The following is a 20,025-nucleotide window of genomic DNA, read 5'->3' on the forward strand; positions in this document are numbered from 1 at the left end:
ACCCCACCACCACCACTGACGACCCCCAATCCACCTGAGGCTGGAGCCAGTGTCGAAAGCTTCATAGCTATAAAGGTGAAGTGAAAACAGTCCAGTGTGCCAGTATTTACTTCAGGCCCAGTGACCGAGAAACTGGGGAAAGTAGGGATAGGTGGCAGCCGAGGGAGCTTGGTCACCGTTCATGAGTCTGTGTCTGTAGGACTTGAGGTCTCAGCTTCCCAGTGTCTGATATCCTCCCCTACAAAGGAAAGCGGAGTGACAGTTGAACCCTTGGGAACCCTGGGGGAAGGCAGGCCTGGCCTGGGGGCTCTCTAGGTCAAGCAGGAAGGGGAAGCATGTTGGCTTGGCTGTGAGCAGCGAGAGAGGCAGAGGCTGGCTCTGAGCCTCTCACCTGAAGGACTTGGTGAAACAGGTGAGGGCTCTCTGGAACTGGCCTCTCCAACACCCTTGGGGACTAGCAGGCTCCCTGAGCAAGCTTGTGTCATTGGATGGGTTCTACATGGTGTCAGACAAAACCACAAATTCCTCAGTGTCTTTAAGCTGGCTCTTCATGTTCTGCAGGAAAAGAGACAGAGAGGGTGAGAGAGGAGAACGGCCTCATCCTAATCTCCCTGCCTTCCCTGACATTCATTGCCTCATTCAACAAGTAGTATGCGCGCTGCGACACTGTTCCAGATGCTGGGGATACAACAGTGACCTCTACAGACCACATCCCAGCCCCAGGGGCTGACATTCCATGACACGAGAGGGAAAGCAGACTTGCCAGGTCAGGAGGTGGAAGGAAGGGAATGAAGATCCTGCTTCTAGGAAGGTGTGATGTGTGTGTAGTGACCAACAGGACTTCTTTGAAGAGACCAGCTAAGCTCTTGACTCTGCTGTGTGCAAAGAGGCTGAGGAGCTGGCTCCTCCACATCCTTCCAGCCCCTCTGGCCCCGCCCTGTCTTTCCTCCCTCCTGCAACCCAGTGCAATGTGCTCAAGCAGTGGATACATTTCTGGTATGTGACATCCCCTCTGTTGTTGTGTCTCTTACTCCCACCCTTCCCTTCTCTCTGTCTCTCTTTTTCTTCTTTCCGCTGAACCTCCCAGCAGGCTCAAGCCAGGTTTCAGACTGCTGAAGAAAAAAAGCAGATGGTGAGTTGTCATTTGGTGGGGATGTGATAGGCAGGGGTGTGCATGTGGACCCTCCCCACATTTACATTCATAGGACTGTGTACCTAGAAGCCCCGGGGAGGTATATGGGTCCAAATGGGTTATCAAAGAAAGGAGGGTAAACTTCATGATGGCATCCACAGTCCAAATCAAGAGCAGAGTTGTTCCTCTCGGGGTGGGGGGGGGGGGTGCCGATTATGTGAGATGCCATGTCTGTGAGACAGCCAGCATCTGGTGGGTAGTGGACAGGTGATTTGGGGCCTGGTGGGTGGGGGGAGGGCTTGGAAAATGTGAGGGACAGAGGGGAAGGGGAAGGGCCTGGCCTGGACTAACCTGAAAGCAGAACAACTGAGGTGAGAGCTCCTTGTTACCTAGTCCTATGTTATATGAGATTCCATCATTGACACTTGGATTTTAAGAGAAATCTGCCTAGTTGTGGCCCCTGTTTATCACCTAGAACTATGAGGCTTTGCTCCACTGACTTCAAGGGAGCCCCCTGCAAAGAGTAACTGGAAGGAAAAGAGGATGTAGGTGGCCTAAGTGTCTTGATCTGGTGTTTGAAATAATGGTGTTGCTTAGGAAGACATCTTTTATATACATGTGAGGATACAGGACTGATTGATTGTCTCCAGGAGTCTACCACAGGTCATGGTCTGAGGTTATAGAAATGGATGAGGTTCTGTTACTGCTTCAAGTCATTCAGTGGGAGAGAAGCCAAAAAAAAAAAAAAAAAAGCGAGAAAGAAAAAAACCCAGGATGATAACAATAGAGGGAGATGGCTATGAGAAGATGGAGGAGGGGCAGCCACCAGCCTTGAGAGTTGGAATGGAGTCTTAGAGATTTCCCAGAGAAGGCATGCCTGAAATGAGTGAAGAAAGAAGTTGGCCAGGAGATAGAGAAAGGGGAGAGCTTTGCAAGCAGTCGCCCGAGACAATAAAGTGCAGATTTTGCAACTGAAAATAAGTAGATTCAGATTTCTCTTCTAGGGTTTCAGTAGAAGGTCAGTCATGCGGCTTAAGTATAGGGGTAAAAAGTGGTGCCACACAGAGATACAGAGCCCTGGATTTTGAGAAGCAAAAGATTTTGAGTATTGTTAACTTTCATGATGGTCCGTTGATTATTTATCCTTTATGATTCAGTTTTTGAATGAATGTTCTCCCTAAGATATCTTTGCCTAACCTCATGGCACAAAGGTTTTCTCCCATATTTTCTTGTAGGTTTACAACTTACACTTAGCTCTGTTATTTATTCCGAGGGTTTTTTGCATGCAGTGTGAGGTATTGACGTTTACTGGTGGTTTCCATTCCGAGAGTCCCTTTCTCCAGCTCTATTGGTTAATTATCAGTTAATTTAATTATCTTAGCACCTTTGTCACAAATCAAGTGACCATATTTTTGCATATGTCTATTTCTGGGCTTTCTATTTTATCCACTGATCCATACATCTAGTTTTATGGTAATACCACACTGTCACGACTACTATAGGTTCACATTAAGTCAGGGAATTTGGTACCGTAAGTCCTTCATCTTTGTTCTTCTCTAAGTGGCTTTGGCTATTCTATGTCCTTTGCATTTCCATATAAGTTTTAGAAGTAACTTTTCGTTCTAATTATGGTTATGGCAAATCGATAGATGAATTACTAGAGACTTGACATCTTAAACCTTCTGGAGTCTTCTGATCCATGAACATAGTATATCTCCATTTAATTTGCATCTTCTTTAATTTTTCTCAACAATATTTTATAGGTACCTGTATATGAGTCTTGCACCTACTACATTAAGCTTCTTAATAGGTATTTCATTTATTTTAGTGCTGTTGTAAGTGATATTTAAATTTCTTCCATCTCCAATTACTTGTTCCTGGTATGCTGAAATAGAGAGGACTTTTTCCCATTGAGTTTCTGTCCTGTAACCAGGTTAAATTACATATCAGATCTGAGAGATGATTTTGTTTTCTGTAGACTACTAAGTATTTTCTAAGTATTACTCAGTATGATCCCTTTAATGTATTGTTGGACTCAGTTTGTGCCTCTAGGTGTTCTTGACAAATGCCATCAGGGGAAAAGGATTTCAAACTGGGTAAGCTCTGAGTCAGAGAAAGCCACCCAAGTGGGGTCTTCTAGGGAACTACTAGACAGGACAACTAACGACCTGGGAACGTTATCTGGGAACAAGGCTCTGCAGGAGTCCTGTCCCATTTCTGCTCCCTCTGGTGGCTGTCAGGCTGCCGGTTTTCACCATGATTGCAGGTTGTTAGCATTCAAAGCTGAGCTTCCCTTGTGGCTCAGCTGGTAAAGAATCCGCCTGCAATGCAGGAGACCTGGGTTCGATCCCTGGGTTGCGAAGATTCCTTGGAGAAGGGAAAGGCTACCCACTCCAGTATTCCGGCCTGGAGAATTCCATGGACTATACAGTCCACAGGGTCGCTAAGAGTTGGACATGACTGGGCGACTTTCACTTTCAGCATTCAAGGCTACCACAGAGTTGGATAGAGCGGCATGAGAACAGGACTACTTGAAACGCCACCTAGCTCACTCTTCCTACTGAGATTAGGCTGTTTTTCTAGAATAAACATACCTAAGGGTGTTGCATACTTTTGGTGAATTTTTAGAGTTCTGCCAACATTGATTCTGAACCTCTTTTCCAGTTTTCTCATTGCTTTCAGAGAGGAGAGAATTTTCAGCAGTCCTTCTTCTGACATTTTGGCTGACTTCCTGTACAATCTTTCACTGTGCTTACCTATCAGTGTGTTTGTTGCTGTGCAGTACACTGTGCTTGTACTTACATGTCTCTCAAGAAATAACTTTTTGGGCCACCAGCCATGTGAAAGGCTCCACAACAGAAGGTCAAAGCAAAGATGTCTAAGACACCATCTTTGATTTCAAAGCTGTCACTCTCAAATAGATTCCATTTAAATAGAGCATTTGAAGCATAATGATTGCCAAGCCTATGTCTGATCACCAAATTATATCCTAGTTCAGTTCAACGGGAATTATTTTTGGCCACCGTGCCTTAACTATAACCAGGCTTTCACCTAGATATTTGACAGCAAGCCTGACTAACATCTCTGCTCACTGCTAATTTCACCTCCAGTCACTTCAGGAAGCTGAGAGCTTCAAGGGAATAAGAGTGCAGATGGGGAGGGGAGTGGCTGCCGCTATCACCCATATGAAGAATTAGAAACAGAGATTCATTTGAACAACCAGTCTTGGTTTTCATAATTGCATAGCACCAAGTCAGTATCTTCCACTGAAATGGCTTGTTTTTATATTGATGGAGCCCACTGTCCTTTTGGCTATTGATAAGAGTTTTGGGTTTCACCCAAAAGTAGGAAGGACCCAAGAGACCACTCTTCACACCATGGTATGGAAATATAGCTCCATCCTTCTCCTTTTGAATCAGTCTCTGCATATCTGACATGGTCATCGATCAAAGATCCTCAATGGCAGTCTAAAACCCCAGTTTACATGCAATATGTGTGTCTGTAAAACCCTTTGAACCACAGGAGGTGCCTGCTAATGTATTCGCAGCCAGTTTGTTCAGGGCTTGATTTCTGAAGATATCCTGGTGCCTTTGATAAATATGTCTGGAAAGAGCCCCCCACCCCCAAAGACAATAGAATATTTAAGAGAGACGATTTTTAATTGGAAACTTGGCTCTGCCACTTCTTAGCTGTGTGACTTTGGGCAAAGTACTTAGTCTCTCTCAGCCTCAGAGTCCCAGTTGGCCAAACTGAAGATAATAACAGGGGAGTGGGGGAGGGGGGGTTGCAAGGATTAAACGTGGCAAAGTTTGTAAAGCATTTAGTTTACTATCTACACCAATTAGCAATAAGCTAATGCCCCCTCCTCCCACAAATGTTAGCTTTAATTACCGTCGATCAACCTCTGAAATGCCATGAACACACAAAATCTGTAAGAGTGACCCACATTAAGAGGTTCATAATCCCTTTGTCTCATTTGGCCAACAATGAGCTCCCCGCCCCCCCCCCCAACCCCCGGCATGCATTTTCACAGATGAACAGTGGCCTGGAGAGAAAGAGAGCGGAAGAGAGAGAGAGACAGAGAATCCCTTTGTCTAGGATTTTCCCTGTTATGTTTTGTGATGGTGGGTGACCACAAAATTTGCGTCTCTCCTAAAATTAGTGGAGAGGGGGCTTCTCCACTAAAGCCCCTAATATAGCTCAGTTGGTAAAGAATCTGCCTGCAGTGCGGGAGACCTGGGTTCAATCCCTGGGCTGGGAAGATCCCCTGGAGAAGGGAAAGGCTACCCACTCCAGTATTCTGGCCTAGAGAATTCCATGGACTGTATAGTCCATGGGGTCGCAAAGAGTCGGACACGACCTAGAGACTTTCACTTTCACTAAAATTAGTGAGTTTACCGAGTGACCAATTTGCCACATTTACTGGATTTCTTGATTGTCACGTGAGCAACCTTTATGGGAATAGCTGGGCTTCCCAGGTGGTGCTAGTGGTAAAGAAACTGCTTGCCAATGCAGGACACATAAGAGACATGGCTTCAATCCCCAGGTGGGGAAGATCCCCTGTGGGAGGGCATGGCAACCCACTGTAGTATTCTTGCCTGGAGAATCCCATGGACAAAGGAGCCTGGTGAGCCACAAGTCTATAGGGTCACAAGAGTCAGACGCGACTGAAGTGACTTAGCACACATGCACAGAAACAATCGTTTTTATTTTAAAGATGAATAATATGTTTCTGAATATTAACTCAGCAAAATAGATATACCTTAGACTTTTGGAAAAATACCCAAAATTAGGAACTGAAAACTTTCCCCATGAAAGTATCCTTCTAACCCAAAATTTGGGAATTTACCGATGATGAAACCATTTTAATTATTCCTGATTTATCTGGGAATATTCTGAATGTTATTTTCTATCTTTTCAAGCCACATGGATTTTGTGTGTGCGTTTGTGTGTGTGTGTGTGTGTGTGTGCGTATTTTCAAATGGATTCTCAGATAGAACTGCTTGTTTCTTGCAATTATAATTTTTAATCAAAGATGGATAGGTTAAATTCAAAAAGTATATTTGATTTTAATTTTAAACACTGTTGGACTAAAATTAATTTAAGTTGGACTAAAATTAATTAATTTAAATTGAATTTTAAACTTGAACATGAGCTAAAAGTAAAAATTTATAATTAAGTTCATATGGACAACTCTGCTTCTGGGAAGATAGTGTGGATGAACGTTTCCTATTCTTCCCACTAAGTACCACTTAAAACCCTGGGTGCCATATATAAAATAAACATAAGGCTCTGCAATGCAGGGAGGAGAAGGTGGATCAACTAAGGATCTCAGAACCTGAGAAAGGACACGGTGGTGAGTTCCCTGGGTTTTCTTTCTGCATCATATATCCCAGGCTTGGAGCTGAAGAAGCCAGCTACTGAGAGAAATGCTGAAAGGTGGAGACAAAACAACAGTGATAACAGCAGCAGCAGCAATGAAACCCAGCTGAAACAGAAAGAAAAGTCTGCTCTCTCTAACGTAAGGATCAAGAATGACAAGACAGAAAAGGTTTTGTGCATGACTGCTCTACTCCAGCCAAGCAGTATGGAAAGGGGGGCGGGGGGAAGGATTGTGGCCTGCCAGCCCCCTCGCCACCTCCCCAGCCCTGCCGCCCTCCCCCACCCACCACCAAGCCAGCGAAGGTCTAGCGGGGAATCCATAATTCCACGTTTTACTGGGGGAAACAGGAGCCATCTTCCCCTCTTCACCACATCAGTGGAACTCAAACACATGGAGACTCTGGAATTACACCTCCACTTGTCAGTAAGATGGCAACCCTCCCCATCCCTGCTTGGATGATTTCAGTACTTTCACCACCACTCAGTAGTAAGGAGGCCGCTCATTCCGTGGGCTAAAGAAAAGTTTTCCAGCACATTAAGAAATGTTTTGAACTGAATGGAGATGGTTACAAACCATACCCAAATTTGTGGGATGAAGCTAAAGCATTGCTGGAAGGGAAATTTACATCAGTAAAGGCTTACATTATGGAAAGGGAAATGCACCAAGTCAATAATCTAAGTTCTCACCTCAGGAAACTAGAAGCAGCAGCAAAATAAATCCAAAGCAAACAGAAGGAAGGGGATACAGAAGATGACCCCAGTAATCAATGAAATTGAAAACAGAAAAACAACAGAGAAAATCAATGAAACAAAAATCTCCTTCTTTGAAAAGATCAATGAAACTTACAAACCTCCAGCGAGCCTGACAAAATAAACCCGCAGTGATTCACTGCATTTGCTGAATGACTGCAGTGACTATGTTCGTGAAATAGTCTATTTTAGAAACCACGTGTAAAATAGATAAACCGGTGCAAGTTTGATGCATGAAGCAGGGCACACAAAGCCACTGTTCTGTGACAACATAGAGGGATGGGAGGGGGGCAGAGGTGGGAAGGGTGTTCAGGATGGAGGGGGCACACCTATGGCCGATTCATGTTGATGTATGGCAAAACCCGTCACAATATTGTAAAGTAAATTTCCGACACAGCAGCTGGATTGATGTCCTTCATACAGAAACTATTTTGGGGTAACCTTTTTTTTGTAATTAGCTCAAATTCTTTTCTAAGTGATGGAAATGATTCCCTGATATCTACTCCACAAGTTCAAAATTTTTAGGCTATAATCACATCTTTGCAGATTGCAAAGTCCTTGGAGAAAAAACTGTACCTAGAATATTAATCGGCCAAGGTTTCATGCAGCATGACTCATGAGAAGAAGGTATTTGAAAAGTAAGGTGTTTGAACTTTTTTCATGGTTTGAATCAATCGCTCTTTCATATTGTTGGAAAGGTCCTGTATTATATGGGCTTAGTTGCAGATCTTAGGCTTTTCGTAAAATGATGGATATGGTCCTGCAATTCTCTAACATACATTCTGTAACTGTAATAATAATGTATTTACTTTTATTTTTTTCTATGTGCTGTGCTTAGTCACTCAGCCATGTCTGACTCTCTGCAACGCATTGGACTGTAGCCCGCTGGGCCCCTCTCTCCATGGGGTTTTTCAGGCAAGAATACTGGAGTGGTTGCCATTTCCTCCTCCACGGGGTCTCCCCAACCCAGGGATCGAACTCGTGTCTTCTGTGTCTCCTGCACTGCAGGCGGATTGTTTACCTGCTGAACCATTGGGGAAGCCCTATTTACTTGTTTATTTATTGTTTTACTATATCTCCATTTAAAATGTCTGTGTGTGAGAGACAGAGTGAGTGCATATGTGTGTGCGTGTGCCCAAGATCCAAGCTACTTTATAGCTGGCCAAATTTATAACCCAGGTTCTCTTAATAATTGTTAAAAAAAAACTGTTTCTAGTTGTTGCTGAACAGTCACTTCCGATTTCAGGCAACAGATTTTATCATTCTTCTTGGACTGTTAGAGGAAATTCTTTTTTAATTCGTCTTATATTTGCTTACATTTCTCTTCATATCGTTCACTTTGCTTTCTTCATATTTCTTTGAACACAGCAAATAAATAGCTTTTCCTCTTTATTTGTTGTTGCAAACACAGCAACAGCAGCAACAACAACAATGGAAGGGGTTGGGAGGCTGAGGTGCTCAACTTTACAGCAAAATGCCCACTAATTAAAACTAGAAAGGAATTTCTAGAAAACAGAAATAGAGAATCACCATGTTTCCGACCACCAAAGCAATAATCAAACCAGACCCAGAGCCCTGAATAAAAGCTAAGGCCAAGAGGTGAGAATGTTTTTGGAGAACAGACTACCCACATGGTATCAAAATATCATGCCACAGACTGCTTATAAATCAAAAAGGTACCTTTACCATGAAATGATCTCTACAACAACACCTTAAATAAGTGATCAAACTCAGTAATGCCAACTGTAGCAATGACAGCTAGACAACCTGAACTTGGGGGCCTACAGATGTGAGGCTCACGACCTATTTAATATCCTTGCCAAGAATATTAAACCTGAAGATATAAATCTAAACAAGAGGAAAATATCAGGCAAACGCATACTGTGGACACTTTACAAGCAAACGAGCCTAGGCTCCATGACATGAAGATGCCATTGCCGTGGAAGATTTAAGTTGAGGGACTGTTTGGGACTGCAGGATACTAAAGAGACATGACAACTGAATGCAGTGTGTGATACTTGATTGAACTGTGGATCCTCAAAAGGATATTATTGGGACAATTGGGGAAATTTGACTATGGACTCTATATGGACTTAGATAACACTATCACCTCATTGTTAAATTCCTCCGACATGATAACAGTACTGTGGTCAGACGGGAGGGTATCCTAGTTCTTAGGAGACAAATTCCGAAGTAATTGGATGAAGTGTTTGGAACTGTTACGCGGTTAAGCAAAAAGGAAGAAGAAAAAGAGAGCGAGAAAGCAATGGGATAGTAGGAACCTAGGTAAAAGAATGCTTACTCTTTATGCATTTTCAAAATAAAAAGCTGAGGAAAATGGATTGCTCATATTTTAGAGTCATGCATTGAAATAGTCCCCAATAAAATAAGAAAATTTCTGATGCTTTCTTGAAAATAGTCGGGGAGAGGGGTAGGGGAGAAGATATATGCGAATCGAGTTTGGCTATAAGTTGTTGCTGGTTGCGGTTAGGTGATGGGATAATCGGAGGTTCCTTCACTCTTCTCTCGCGTACAATGGTTCTCAAAGTGTGGTTCCCTTCCAACAGCATCTGCATCACCAGGGAACTTGTCAAAAAAGCAAACTCTGGGTCCCACTCCAGGACGTTTAATCTGAGACTATAGATGTGGAGCTCAGCAATCTGTGCTTTAACAAGCTCTCTGTGTGATGCTGCTGCAAGCTCACATTCCAGGACCACAACTCTACTGTCATGAACTTGGAGACTGAAAATTTGTATACAAGTTCTACTTGCAAATGTTTGAAATAATCCACAGTATAATTTTTTAAATTAACTTATTTTTTTATTGAGGGATAATTGCTTTACAGAATTTTGCTGTTTTCTGTCAAACCTCAGCATGAATCAGCCATAGGTATACATATATCCCCTCCCTTTTGAGACTCCCTCCCATCTCCCTCCCCATCCCACCCCTCTAGGCTGATACAGAGTCCCTGTTTGAGTTTCCTGGGCCATGCAACAAATTCCCGTTGGCTATCTAGTTTACCTATGGTAATGTAAGTTTCCATGTTACTCTTTCCATACATCTACCCTTTCCTCTCCTCTCCCCATCACAGTATAGTTTTTTTAAAGTAAATAAAACAGGCGTCCTAGCTTAGTGGTCAACCTACTTTAGTGGTCAAGTTTTAATGAAAAGTTTCAAGACAGATAATACTCATCTTACATGAACACTGCCAGAGGATAGCAAAGAGGGCAACTAAGTTGCTCAACTTAGTCTATGAGACTAGGAAACCTTGACCCTGGATCCAGCAATTATGCTATGAGGAGGGAAACATCAAGTCAATCTTGCTCATGAACAGAAGACAGGCAAATTCTAGGCAAAACTTTAGCAAACTGAACCCACCAGTGTACACAAAAGATGCTACACTGTGATGTATAGCTACGTCTATCCTAGGAGAGCAAATCTGGTGGAAGGAGGCACGAGAGAGATTTGGGTGTTGCTAATATATTCTGCTGCTTGCTCCAGGTGCTAACTGAATGCGTATGTTTAATTTTTGAAAACTCACTAAGATGCACACTTATGATTTTGATTCTTTTTTGATTATAAGATATACTTCACTAAAACTTTTGAAAGAAATCTCATAAATAACCCTCATTATATTAACAGATCCAAATGAATAGAGTCCTGGTCATTTCAATAGAGGCCCCAAAGTTAAAATCCAATGATCTATTCATGATTTTTAAGACAAACTTATTAAACTAGAAATATAAGGGATGCTCCTTAAACTGATAAAACAAAAGAAGGAAAGAAAAAGAGAGAGGAGGGAGAGAGAGAGGAAGAAAGAAGAAACAAAAGTGAGAAGAAAAAAATAAAGAAGGAAGGGGGGAAAGACAAAAAAAAGGAGAAAGAGAGAATGCAAGAGAGAGAGCAAACAATGAAACAAACACAGAAAGCCCGTTTTAATATGGAAATGTTGGCAACATTCTGTTTAATGTTAGGAACAACCCAAAGATGCCCAATTTTGCCATCTCCATTTGACCTTGTAGTGGATGTCCTAGCCAGCCAGTAAGAAACTTGTAAACTGATTATCTTACTTCTGTTACTCACAGATTCACAGAAAACTGCAGACCACCTATAGACACATGATAAAATGTCACAGAGTTTAGCATGGTGGCTGACTTTAAGATCAATATATTCTTTTAAAAGTCAAATGGATTTTTATAAATTAGATAGGGATAGAAAGTGTCATTTTGAACAGATATCAAGCACCAGAGCAACACGATTCCAGAGTATCCTGAAAGTGTAAGTCGCTCAGATCATGTCTGACTCGTTGCGACCTCATGGACTATAGCCCGCCAGGCTTCTCTGTCCTTGGGATTCTCCAGGCAAGAATACTGGAGTGGTTTGCCATTTCCTTCTCCAGGAGATCTTCCTGACCCAGGGATTGAACCTGGGTCTCCTGCATGGCAGGCAGATTCTTTACTGTCTGAGCCGCCAGGGAGTATCTTGGAATAAATACAAAAGGGATGTACAAAATCTGAATGTAAAAAAGATAAACACTAAGCTGAAGGATTCCAGCGTTAAAGAAGACCCACAAAAATAGAGAGCCATTCCATGTTGGTGACTAGGAAGGCTGAGTATCATAAAGATAGTCAATTCTCCCTTAACTGATCCACAGATTCAATGAAAATGTAACCCAAATCTACCGCAAATGACTTTTCAGGGAACATGACATGCTGATCCTGACATTGACATTTTTGAGTTTAGGAAGGACAACAGGCAAAGAATAGCAAAGACACGCCTGGAAATGATGAATAAGGTGTGAGGACTTGTCCCACCAGAGATCAAGATGTCTTACTAACAGATAAAAATTAAGAGAACGTAGTACTGGCACAGGAATAGATCGACTTATCTGCGGAACGGAACAGGGAACTCAGAGACACGAATGAAGACCAAAATGACTCCACACACTGCCAGTTGTTCCCTGGGGCTGCAAAATTGGATTTCGAATTGAGAGTCCCTGACATAGGGATACGGAGGGATCTTAAAAACACAGGCTGATTTTGTAAAAGTAATTTACAGAATACCAAGGATGCCTGTTTAAAATGCTTGCTGGAGAAGGAAATGGCAACCCACTCCAGTGTTCTTCCCTGGAGAATCCCAGGGATGGGGTCGCACAGAGTCGGACACGACTGAAGTGACTTAGCAGCAGCAACTATAGTAGCTTTGAGTGGAGAAGCTGTAACGAATTTTGTTCTTTCAATTCTTGTATTTACTGCATTCTCTATGAGCAGAATATACTGGGTTTCTCTGGTGGCTCAGACAGTAAAGAATCTGCCTGCCAATACAGGAGACGCAGGAGACAAGGTTTTGATCCTTGGGTCGGGAAGACTCCCTGGAGAAAGGAAAGGCTGCCCACTCCAGTATTCTTGCCTGGAGAATCCCATGGTCATAGGGGCCTGGTGGGCTACAGTCCATGGGTCACATTTTCTATGAGAAGAATATATTAGCTTATATTTTGTAATATATAATAGGACTCATAAACAATCACTGTTATGTCTGGGGCAGTAGGGAAATCTCACAGTATAATAAGCACATGCTTACTATAGATTTCCAGTTTTCTGAGTTTAATGAAATTCAATACAAACTTTTGAGCCAATTGTGACGGTTTTGCCAATTCCTTCTAGAACTATTAATAAGAGCCGTCAGAAGTCGAGTATATAAAAAAAAAGTTTGACTTGCTTGGTGCTTCAGTGCTATAAGACATCTGATGATTAGTTGCAGCTGAGGAGGAAAAAGCATCTTTTAGAAAAACTAAAACTCTATCAAAATTTCCTAATGGTAATTTTTTGCTTGTTCGTTTCCTAAACTACTTGTTCTGAATATAAGAATAATAAATTCTTGTTACAAACAAAATAAAAATAAAATGCTTGCATATACAGTGTTTCACAGGGCTTCCCAGGTGCCACTCGTGGCAAAGACTCCTCCTGTCAATGCAGGAGACTTAAGCGACATAGGTTGGATCCCTGGATCGGGAAGATCCCATGGAGAAGGAAATGGCAACCCACTCCAGTATTCTCACCTGGAGAATTTCATGGACAGAGGAGCCTGGCGGGCTATAGTCCACAGGCTCGCAAAAGAGTCGGACGCGACTGAAGCAACTTAGCACACAGCATTTCACATCCAAAAAGCAAAGAGTTTGGGAAACAAGGTTTGGGGAGCACAAAGTTCCACTCCACTTCTGGAGTCGAACGGCAGGCCCAGTAAAGCCACCCAGCGGGAGGAGAAGTGGGGGGAAGTGAAGAGAACGGCGGGCGGGGCTTTTGCCGTGACCTTCAGATGAACCTGAAGCTCATTGGTCACTGACCACAGCGGTGGGAGGTGAAAAGCAGAGCCGGAAGCTCATTATCGGTTGAAGGAAGGGCGGGAAAGGGACCGAGAGCTGGGTCTTCCTTCGGGCCTCCTGTCGCAGTACCTTCGATCCTGACCTGCTGGAGGCTGGGGTAACCATCGACTGGCATCAGGAATAGGACCCTCATTCTCCGCACCTCTTCTTTCCTCCCTCCCCGCCCTGCCCCGCCCCGCCCCCACCCCCCGCTCCCGAGCCCCAGTCCCTTCTTCTCTCCTCCACCTCCTCAGGGTACCTCAGGATACGAGGTATACCTCGTATACGGGTATACCTTGTATCCTGAGGTACCCCGCCCCACCCCACCCCTCCCCCCACTCCACACCCCACACCCCACCCCTCCTTCGCTGAAGTCCTGTGGGATGATCGCTTGCTCCAGACTCGTGACCCCTCGCCTCTGGCCACTGGGGCAGGGCTTATGTCCCCCCACCCCCACCCCCGCCCACCTCATGATTCTGAGGTGGGGGTGACAGGGAACGGTTGGGTAGCCTGAGAGGAGGGAGGTGGTGAACTCTGGATTTGGGAGGAGGGGAAGCTGTGCCCAAGCATAATTGTTGAAGTTGTTGGGGAGGAGCATGGAAGACTGTTGGGAGGCTGTGGAGGGAATGCATGGGTTTGCGTGAGAGCAGAGAGAGTGTGCTGGTGCAAGAGAACAATTAGTGCAGTGAGGAGTTGGCTGTTGACTAGGTCAGGGTCTGGCGTTCAATAGGGGGCTCAACAAACATCTACTTGGTAAATCAATGAGGGGATGAATGAAAGTAATCATTGAAAGAAGGGCTTGAGATGCAGCAGGACTATAGGATTTCATGATATGATATGATTTCAGGGTGTCAGTTTAAAGAGGGAGCAAGAAAATAATTAAGATTTTGATAGAGTGCAAGAAAAAAATTGGAATGGAAGATGAGAGGAAAATTGAATGTAGGGCATACATGAGACCAATAATAGAATTGAGTGCAGGACATAAGAATCATGAGTAGGGAGTGGATGAATGCAGGAGGTGAGGAAGACAATTGTGGAAAGGGATGCCAGGAATAATAGTTGGGCATAGCAGAGTACAGGATGATAAGCATGAGAAAGGGAAGTAGTAATTGTTGAAAGAGGCACGAGAGTGCATGTGTATGCCCGAAGGGGTCAGGGGTCTATGTGAAGTGAAGGTAAGCAGGGGGAGTAATAATTGGACTGGAAGTATACAGGACCCATGCCCAGAGTTTCTTGGAACTGGCCTATATGTGAGTGGGGCTTCCTGGGAAGGAGACTACAATGAGCAAGAAGGGAGGGTGCAATCTCATTTCAGCAGTGAGCTGGGTGGAGAAGAATCCAGCCACCTCAGATGGGGTTTCCCAGGGGCAGAGGAAGTATATAGGGGGTAGGGGATCATGTGGCCACCCGGACCTCCACTCCTTGTCCTAGAACCATGGATCGCAATGAAATGCCTGCTATGCCCTGCTGCCCCCCCGACTCCACCACTGGACTTGAGACCGGAGCCCCGCAGGCGATTGAACCTGGCCCCAGAAGATCTACGCGTCGCTGTGCCCGCTGCCACAACCATGGCATCACTGACCAAATCAAGGACCAGGAGCACCTCTGCCTCTTCCAGGCCTGCGAGTGTCACAAGTGTGTTTCCTTCTCGTGAGTATGGCATCTGACAAGGGGAGGGGAGTAGGCCTCCTCTAAAGGTGACTGACCTTAGACCCGCAATCCTCCTGCTTTAGGGAACACTACAGCAGCTTGCCTGCTGAACGTGACTTGAAGATGGAGCAGGGGCCATACCTAAAGAGGCGCCCGACTCGAGGACGGATGAGGAGTGGGACCACCTCTCCCAGAGCTCACGGCCGTGCCAAGAAGTTGGGCACTCAAGCAAGAGTCCCCAGTGAGTGTCTCTGGCCAGGGAGGGAGTTGGAGTTTTGGGTGTAGGGAGCATGAGTAGTTCTGTCACCAGTCCTACCACCCAGTTTCTATGTGGCTTTACTCCTTGGGAAAGTTACTCTTCAGGCCTTAGCTTCCCCAACTATAAAATGCCATCAGTATTATCTACCAAGTGTTGGTGGGAAGGAGAGATCTGGGAAATCAAAAAGGGTCTAGAGTGGGACAGGTTCGGGGTGAGGTAGAGTGGGGTGGGATCAGGGGGTAAGGCTCACCTAAGCTGTCCCCAGTGTCTCACAGTTGGGAAGGAGAACATCACGCCTCAGCTCGAGGCTCATCCCTGTGCAATCCCCGAGGAGGAGTCTGGGGCCAGTGTGGGAAGCTCTGACCTCAGCCACTGCTCAGAGCCCTTCCTGTGTCCTGAAGACCTGGGTACCATCTCTAACCCTACCACAACTTGCCATATGACCCTGGGGGAAAACGACTTCTCTATGGGTCTCATAGTCCTCAGTCCCAAAATGAATAAGAGGACTAGGTGGTCTTGAAGGTCTTCTCAGCTCTGGCATTCTGGGCTCCTATCCTTGTCCCAAAACATGCCCACATCTCCTCTCCATGGCCGGCTTGGTTCCTGACTCCAACCTGTGCTCTCTGTTCCCGCAGACAGTTTTCCAAGGCCCTCTGCTGCTCGGTCAGGTCGTGGGATCTTTGTCTCTGTCCTGGACTCCAGCACCCTTGAAGAAGCAACTAACAATTTCTCTTTCGAGGAAGTCACACAGATCCCTTGCCCTGCCGAGCAGGTGAGTAGAGTGAGAAAGGCCATGGAGCTACTTGTATATTGTGTTACTGAGTGTCCAAACCTTCTGCTTAAGGCTCTGGAGCTAGAAGGAGGAGATGGAGGCAGTACAGGGCAACTGGGGGCAGGGGGCGAGGTGGAGGAAGGGGAGGAGGAGCAGGCATCTCAGACTTAGGGGCAACGACAGGGCTCTCCCAGCTTTGCCATTTCCAATTTGTGAGACTTTGGACAAGTGACTTTACATATCCGAGCCTCCATTTCCTATCAGTGTCCTGAGAGGGGACAGTATTCTACACCTATAGAGAACTGCCGACTCATTGGAAAAGACCTTGATGCTGGGAAAGATTGAGGGCAGGAGAAGGGGGTGACAGAGGATGAGATGGTTGGATGGCATCACCAACTCAATGGACATAAGTTTGAGCAAACTCGGGGAGATAGTGAAGGACAGGGAAGCCTGCCATGCTGCAGTCCATGGGGTCACAAAGAGTCAGACATGATTTAGCAACTGAACAACAACAACAACATAGCATTGAAAAGAGGACTAGCACAAGGCCTGCCACATCACAGGCCTTTGACAACTGGAGGTTGTTATTCCATATGAAACAAACGGATGGGATAGAAGCTTCTGCTGAGAAGGGGAGCCATAATGGAGAGGGACACCAACTTGCCCAGGCCAGAGTCTAATAACCATCAGAGAAAGTGTCCTGGAGATGAGTCAAGCTGGCCCTTCAAGCCCCTTTGGGGATTGGGGAATATAGGGGCAAGAACCAGTCCCGGGACAGGAACAGTAATCACATCTCTCCAGGTGCCTTGCAGATTAAAATGCAGACGCCTCTGATTTCCCATAATCTTTACTGTTGCTCCAGGATTTTTAAAAAAAAAGCTGAGAGGAATCGGTGTCTCACGAAAGATACAGAAAAAAAAAAAAAAAAGAAATGAAGACAGGCCAGGCAGGGGAAGGGACTTGTCTAAGCCACAACACCTAATGGCCATTCAGACTCCCACATGCAGATATTGTAAAATCTTGGCCCCCCTTCCCCCTGGTAGTATGTACCTGCCAAAGGGATAAATCCCCTGATCTCTCCTTTCCTTGTTCCTAGACACTCAACTCTGATCCTCCAGCCCCATGCCACCCTTAATCCCATTCTACTGCAGCCACAGACTCTGGGGAGATTGTGGGGTCCAGAACCCTGGCAGGGGCCAAGCTTAGTGAAGGAGAAGAGCAGAAGGCCTCAGGGTAGCTGGGGACTGAAGGGGCATGGAGGGAGTGTGGGTTCCCAGCTCCCATTCTCTCACATCCTCTGTTTTCAGGCTCCCGAAGCTTCCAACCAGGCCTTGGTTTCTGCCTCCTCAGAGTGGCAGCAAAAACTAGAAGCAGCCGAGGCTCTGCTGGCTCTGAGAGAATCTTCCCCGGCCCCTTCTGGCTGCATCTCTCTGCTCCAGCCCTGCGTTGCTCCAGGTAGCCTGGTCTTTGAAAGGAGAACAAGGGGTTGGGGACAGTTGGCAAATGGGAGGCCGTTGTGGTAAGCAGGGCCTAACTGGGAAGTCAGAGTTGGAGGGAGGTAGGGGGGTTGAACTTCTTTGGAGCCAGGCTGCCAAGCTTCTCAGTCGGACTCTCAAAGTGGCAGTAGATGGTTGTTCAGAGAATCACTGAGCGTTTATTGAGCATTGTGCTCAAAAGCAAATGTTCACTGCCCTGATGTCAAGAAATAAGGAAACTGAGTCCCTGAGAATGGCAGGGACTTACCAAGGGCATGCAGCATATCAAGTGGAAGAATCAGGTCTCCTGACTCCCAGTCCAGAGCTTTCTACCCAGACTCCTGCAGTCTGCTGTGATCTGGGGAGGACATGTATAGGTGATAAGTGTCTAGTAGAGAAGGAGATCTAGTTCCTGCCTTCAGGGAGCTTCCAGTCTTGATGTGGAGCCTGGATGCCTCCACAAGTCATGTTTTGGGGCTGAATCTCAATGTTGAGCCTGGAGAAGAAGGACGGAGGAGAGCTAGACACTTGGGAAGGCTGAGGGGGAAGGCTGGGCACTACCAGATCAAAATGGAGTGTGATATAGAGTGTGAGTAAAGCAGGCAACCCTGGAGGAACTGCTAGAACACGATGGAAGAGATGAGCGGGGAAGAGGCTACCAGTCACGGAGGTCTGCATGCCAGGCTTAAGAGGTTTGGCCAGCAACTGTGGGTGATGAGGGACCAAGGAATGTCTGAACTAGAGAGGAGCATGTTTGGAGATCCTGGGCTTGACAAAAAGAAGTGTGGTTGCTGTGATGGAGGGATTGGAGGAAGCAAGAATTGAGATGGGCAAATCAAGGAAGAGTTCTGTGCAATATAGTCCAAGGTGACACAGCTTTGACTGGGTGGAACAAAAAGAGGGGAGAGCTGGGAGGACAAATGGATGTGACCTGGCCCTGACCTTTTCTTTTGTGTTGACAGCTCCTGATGGAGATAAAGGACTTCAGCCTTCTAGCCCCTCTGTTTGACCCAGGCCGGCCAGCTCCATTTCTCTGCCTATTGGTCACCTGGGGTGCGTCTCCCTCTTGAACTAGAAGCCCAGAAGCGGGCAATTCACTAGAATGCTGTCTATTTATGCATTTTCAAAGTGCTTAATGTCCAAAATTCTTACTGTATTAAAAAAAAAGCATTTAGGCTCTTTTATAGGCTTTTTATTATATGGGGGCAATTCCTTGACTGAGGGTGGATATTCCTCTCCCTCCATCCTTTACTCTCTTGGGTCCTGGGGCCTTATAATGTCTCTTATGAAAATAGGGTTTTGCAGTCTAAGCTGATCAATCTCTAAGTAGGGTTCTGTGTGAGTTCATCTGTTCATCTGCCAGAGGTTATTTTGATTCATGATTGCAAACTTACCAGCATGCTCATGTACTTACCCATGCATGTGAAAATGTGAGGATGTTTTCATTTTGTGTCTAGGTTTGTGTATGTGAGCAAATAATAAACCTTCTTTGTAAGCCACTGAAATATAGGTGTTGCTTGTTACCACAGTATAACCTAGAGTACCCTGAGTTTACCATATTCAATTCACTTCTCAAAGGGACAATCACTTTCCTCAATAACTGGGATTTCTTAACATGGCTTGATAAGGAAATGGTCGAGAAAAAAAAAGGGTAGGAGATTCACTCATTCAGCAAGCAAGTGCCTGCACCCTGCCTGGCATTGACTGCTTCCAGTTGTCCAGAAGGCCACAAATTCAGATGTCTGCAGGATCAAGCAGATTATATAAATGAGTAGAGCAAGCCAGATGGAGTCTGGCCAATTGAGAGTGCATGCTCTACCTAAGGGGGCAGCTGTCACTTGGCTCTAGCCAATTGTTGCCATGCAGGAATGCAGACTCATTGTTGCCACATCTCTTGATTTTTAAAGATAAGATGAAACTCTAGATTTCTATGCAAAATATCTCAATTTTGAAATATTGGCTCTGGTTTCCTCTAAACTCTTTAAACGGGCCAAACAAAAACTTCCAAGCAGGCCAACTTTGGCCAATAGAATGCTGGTTTGATCCTAGTCCAATACGTATTTTACAGTGGGGAGAAACTAAAGCCAATCTGGACAAGAAGACTCAAAGAGGGGAAATTAATTAGATCTTGGACCTATTTTGAAGGACCCAGGAGATATAAAGAAGAATCATTATCATTTGGTTAGTCTGTGTTCACTGAACACTAAGCTCATATAACCTCACAGTAGTTCTGTAAGCTCAGCG

General features: G+C 45.2%; 1 protein-coding gene across 1 annotated transcript; it reads left to right on the top strand.

The window, feature by feature from the left end:
• The first annotated feature begins 1,002 nt into the window (after window positions 1-1,002).
• Window positions 1,003-19,277, top strand: LOC122690246 (doublesex- and mab-3-related transcription factor C2-like). The gene is made up of 6 exons (XM_043897318.1): window positions 1,003-1,132; window positions 15,057-15,275; window positions 15,359-15,516; window positions 16,170-16,306; window positions 17,614-17,761; window positions 18,744-19,277. The coding sequence occupies exons 2-6, from the start codon at window positions 15,061-15,063 to the stop codon at window positions 18,788-18,790; spliced, it is 705 nt and encodes a 234-aa protein (XP_043753253.1). The 5' UTR covers window positions 1,003-1,132; window positions 15,057-15,060; the 3' UTR covers window positions 18,791-19,277.
• The last annotated feature ends 748 nt before the right edge of the window (window positions 19,278-20,025 follow it).

This window comes from Cervus elaphus, chromosome X, assembly GCF_910594005.1.
Source record: "Cervus elaphus chromosome X, mCerEla1.1, whole genome shotgun sequence".
Classification (NCBI taxonomy): Eukaryota; Metazoa; Chordata; class Mammalia; order Artiodactyla; family Cervidae; genus Cervus; species Cervus elaphus.

Bases quoted from the DNA above. Each gene is read 5' to 3' on its own strand.
- LOC122690246 (XM_043897318.1), top strand. From the start codon at position 15,061: ATGGATCGCAATGAAATGCCTGCTATGCCCTGCTGCCCCCCCGACTCC. The intron at 15,276-15,358 runs GTGAGTATGGCA...CTCCTGCTTTAG, and splicing joins CACAAGTGTGTTTCCTTCTC to GGAACACTACAGCAGCTTGC. The intron at 15,517-16,169 runs GTGAGTGTCTCT...CTGTTCCCGCAG, and splicing joins CACTCAAGCAAGAGTCCCCA to ACAGTTTTCCAAGGCCCTCT.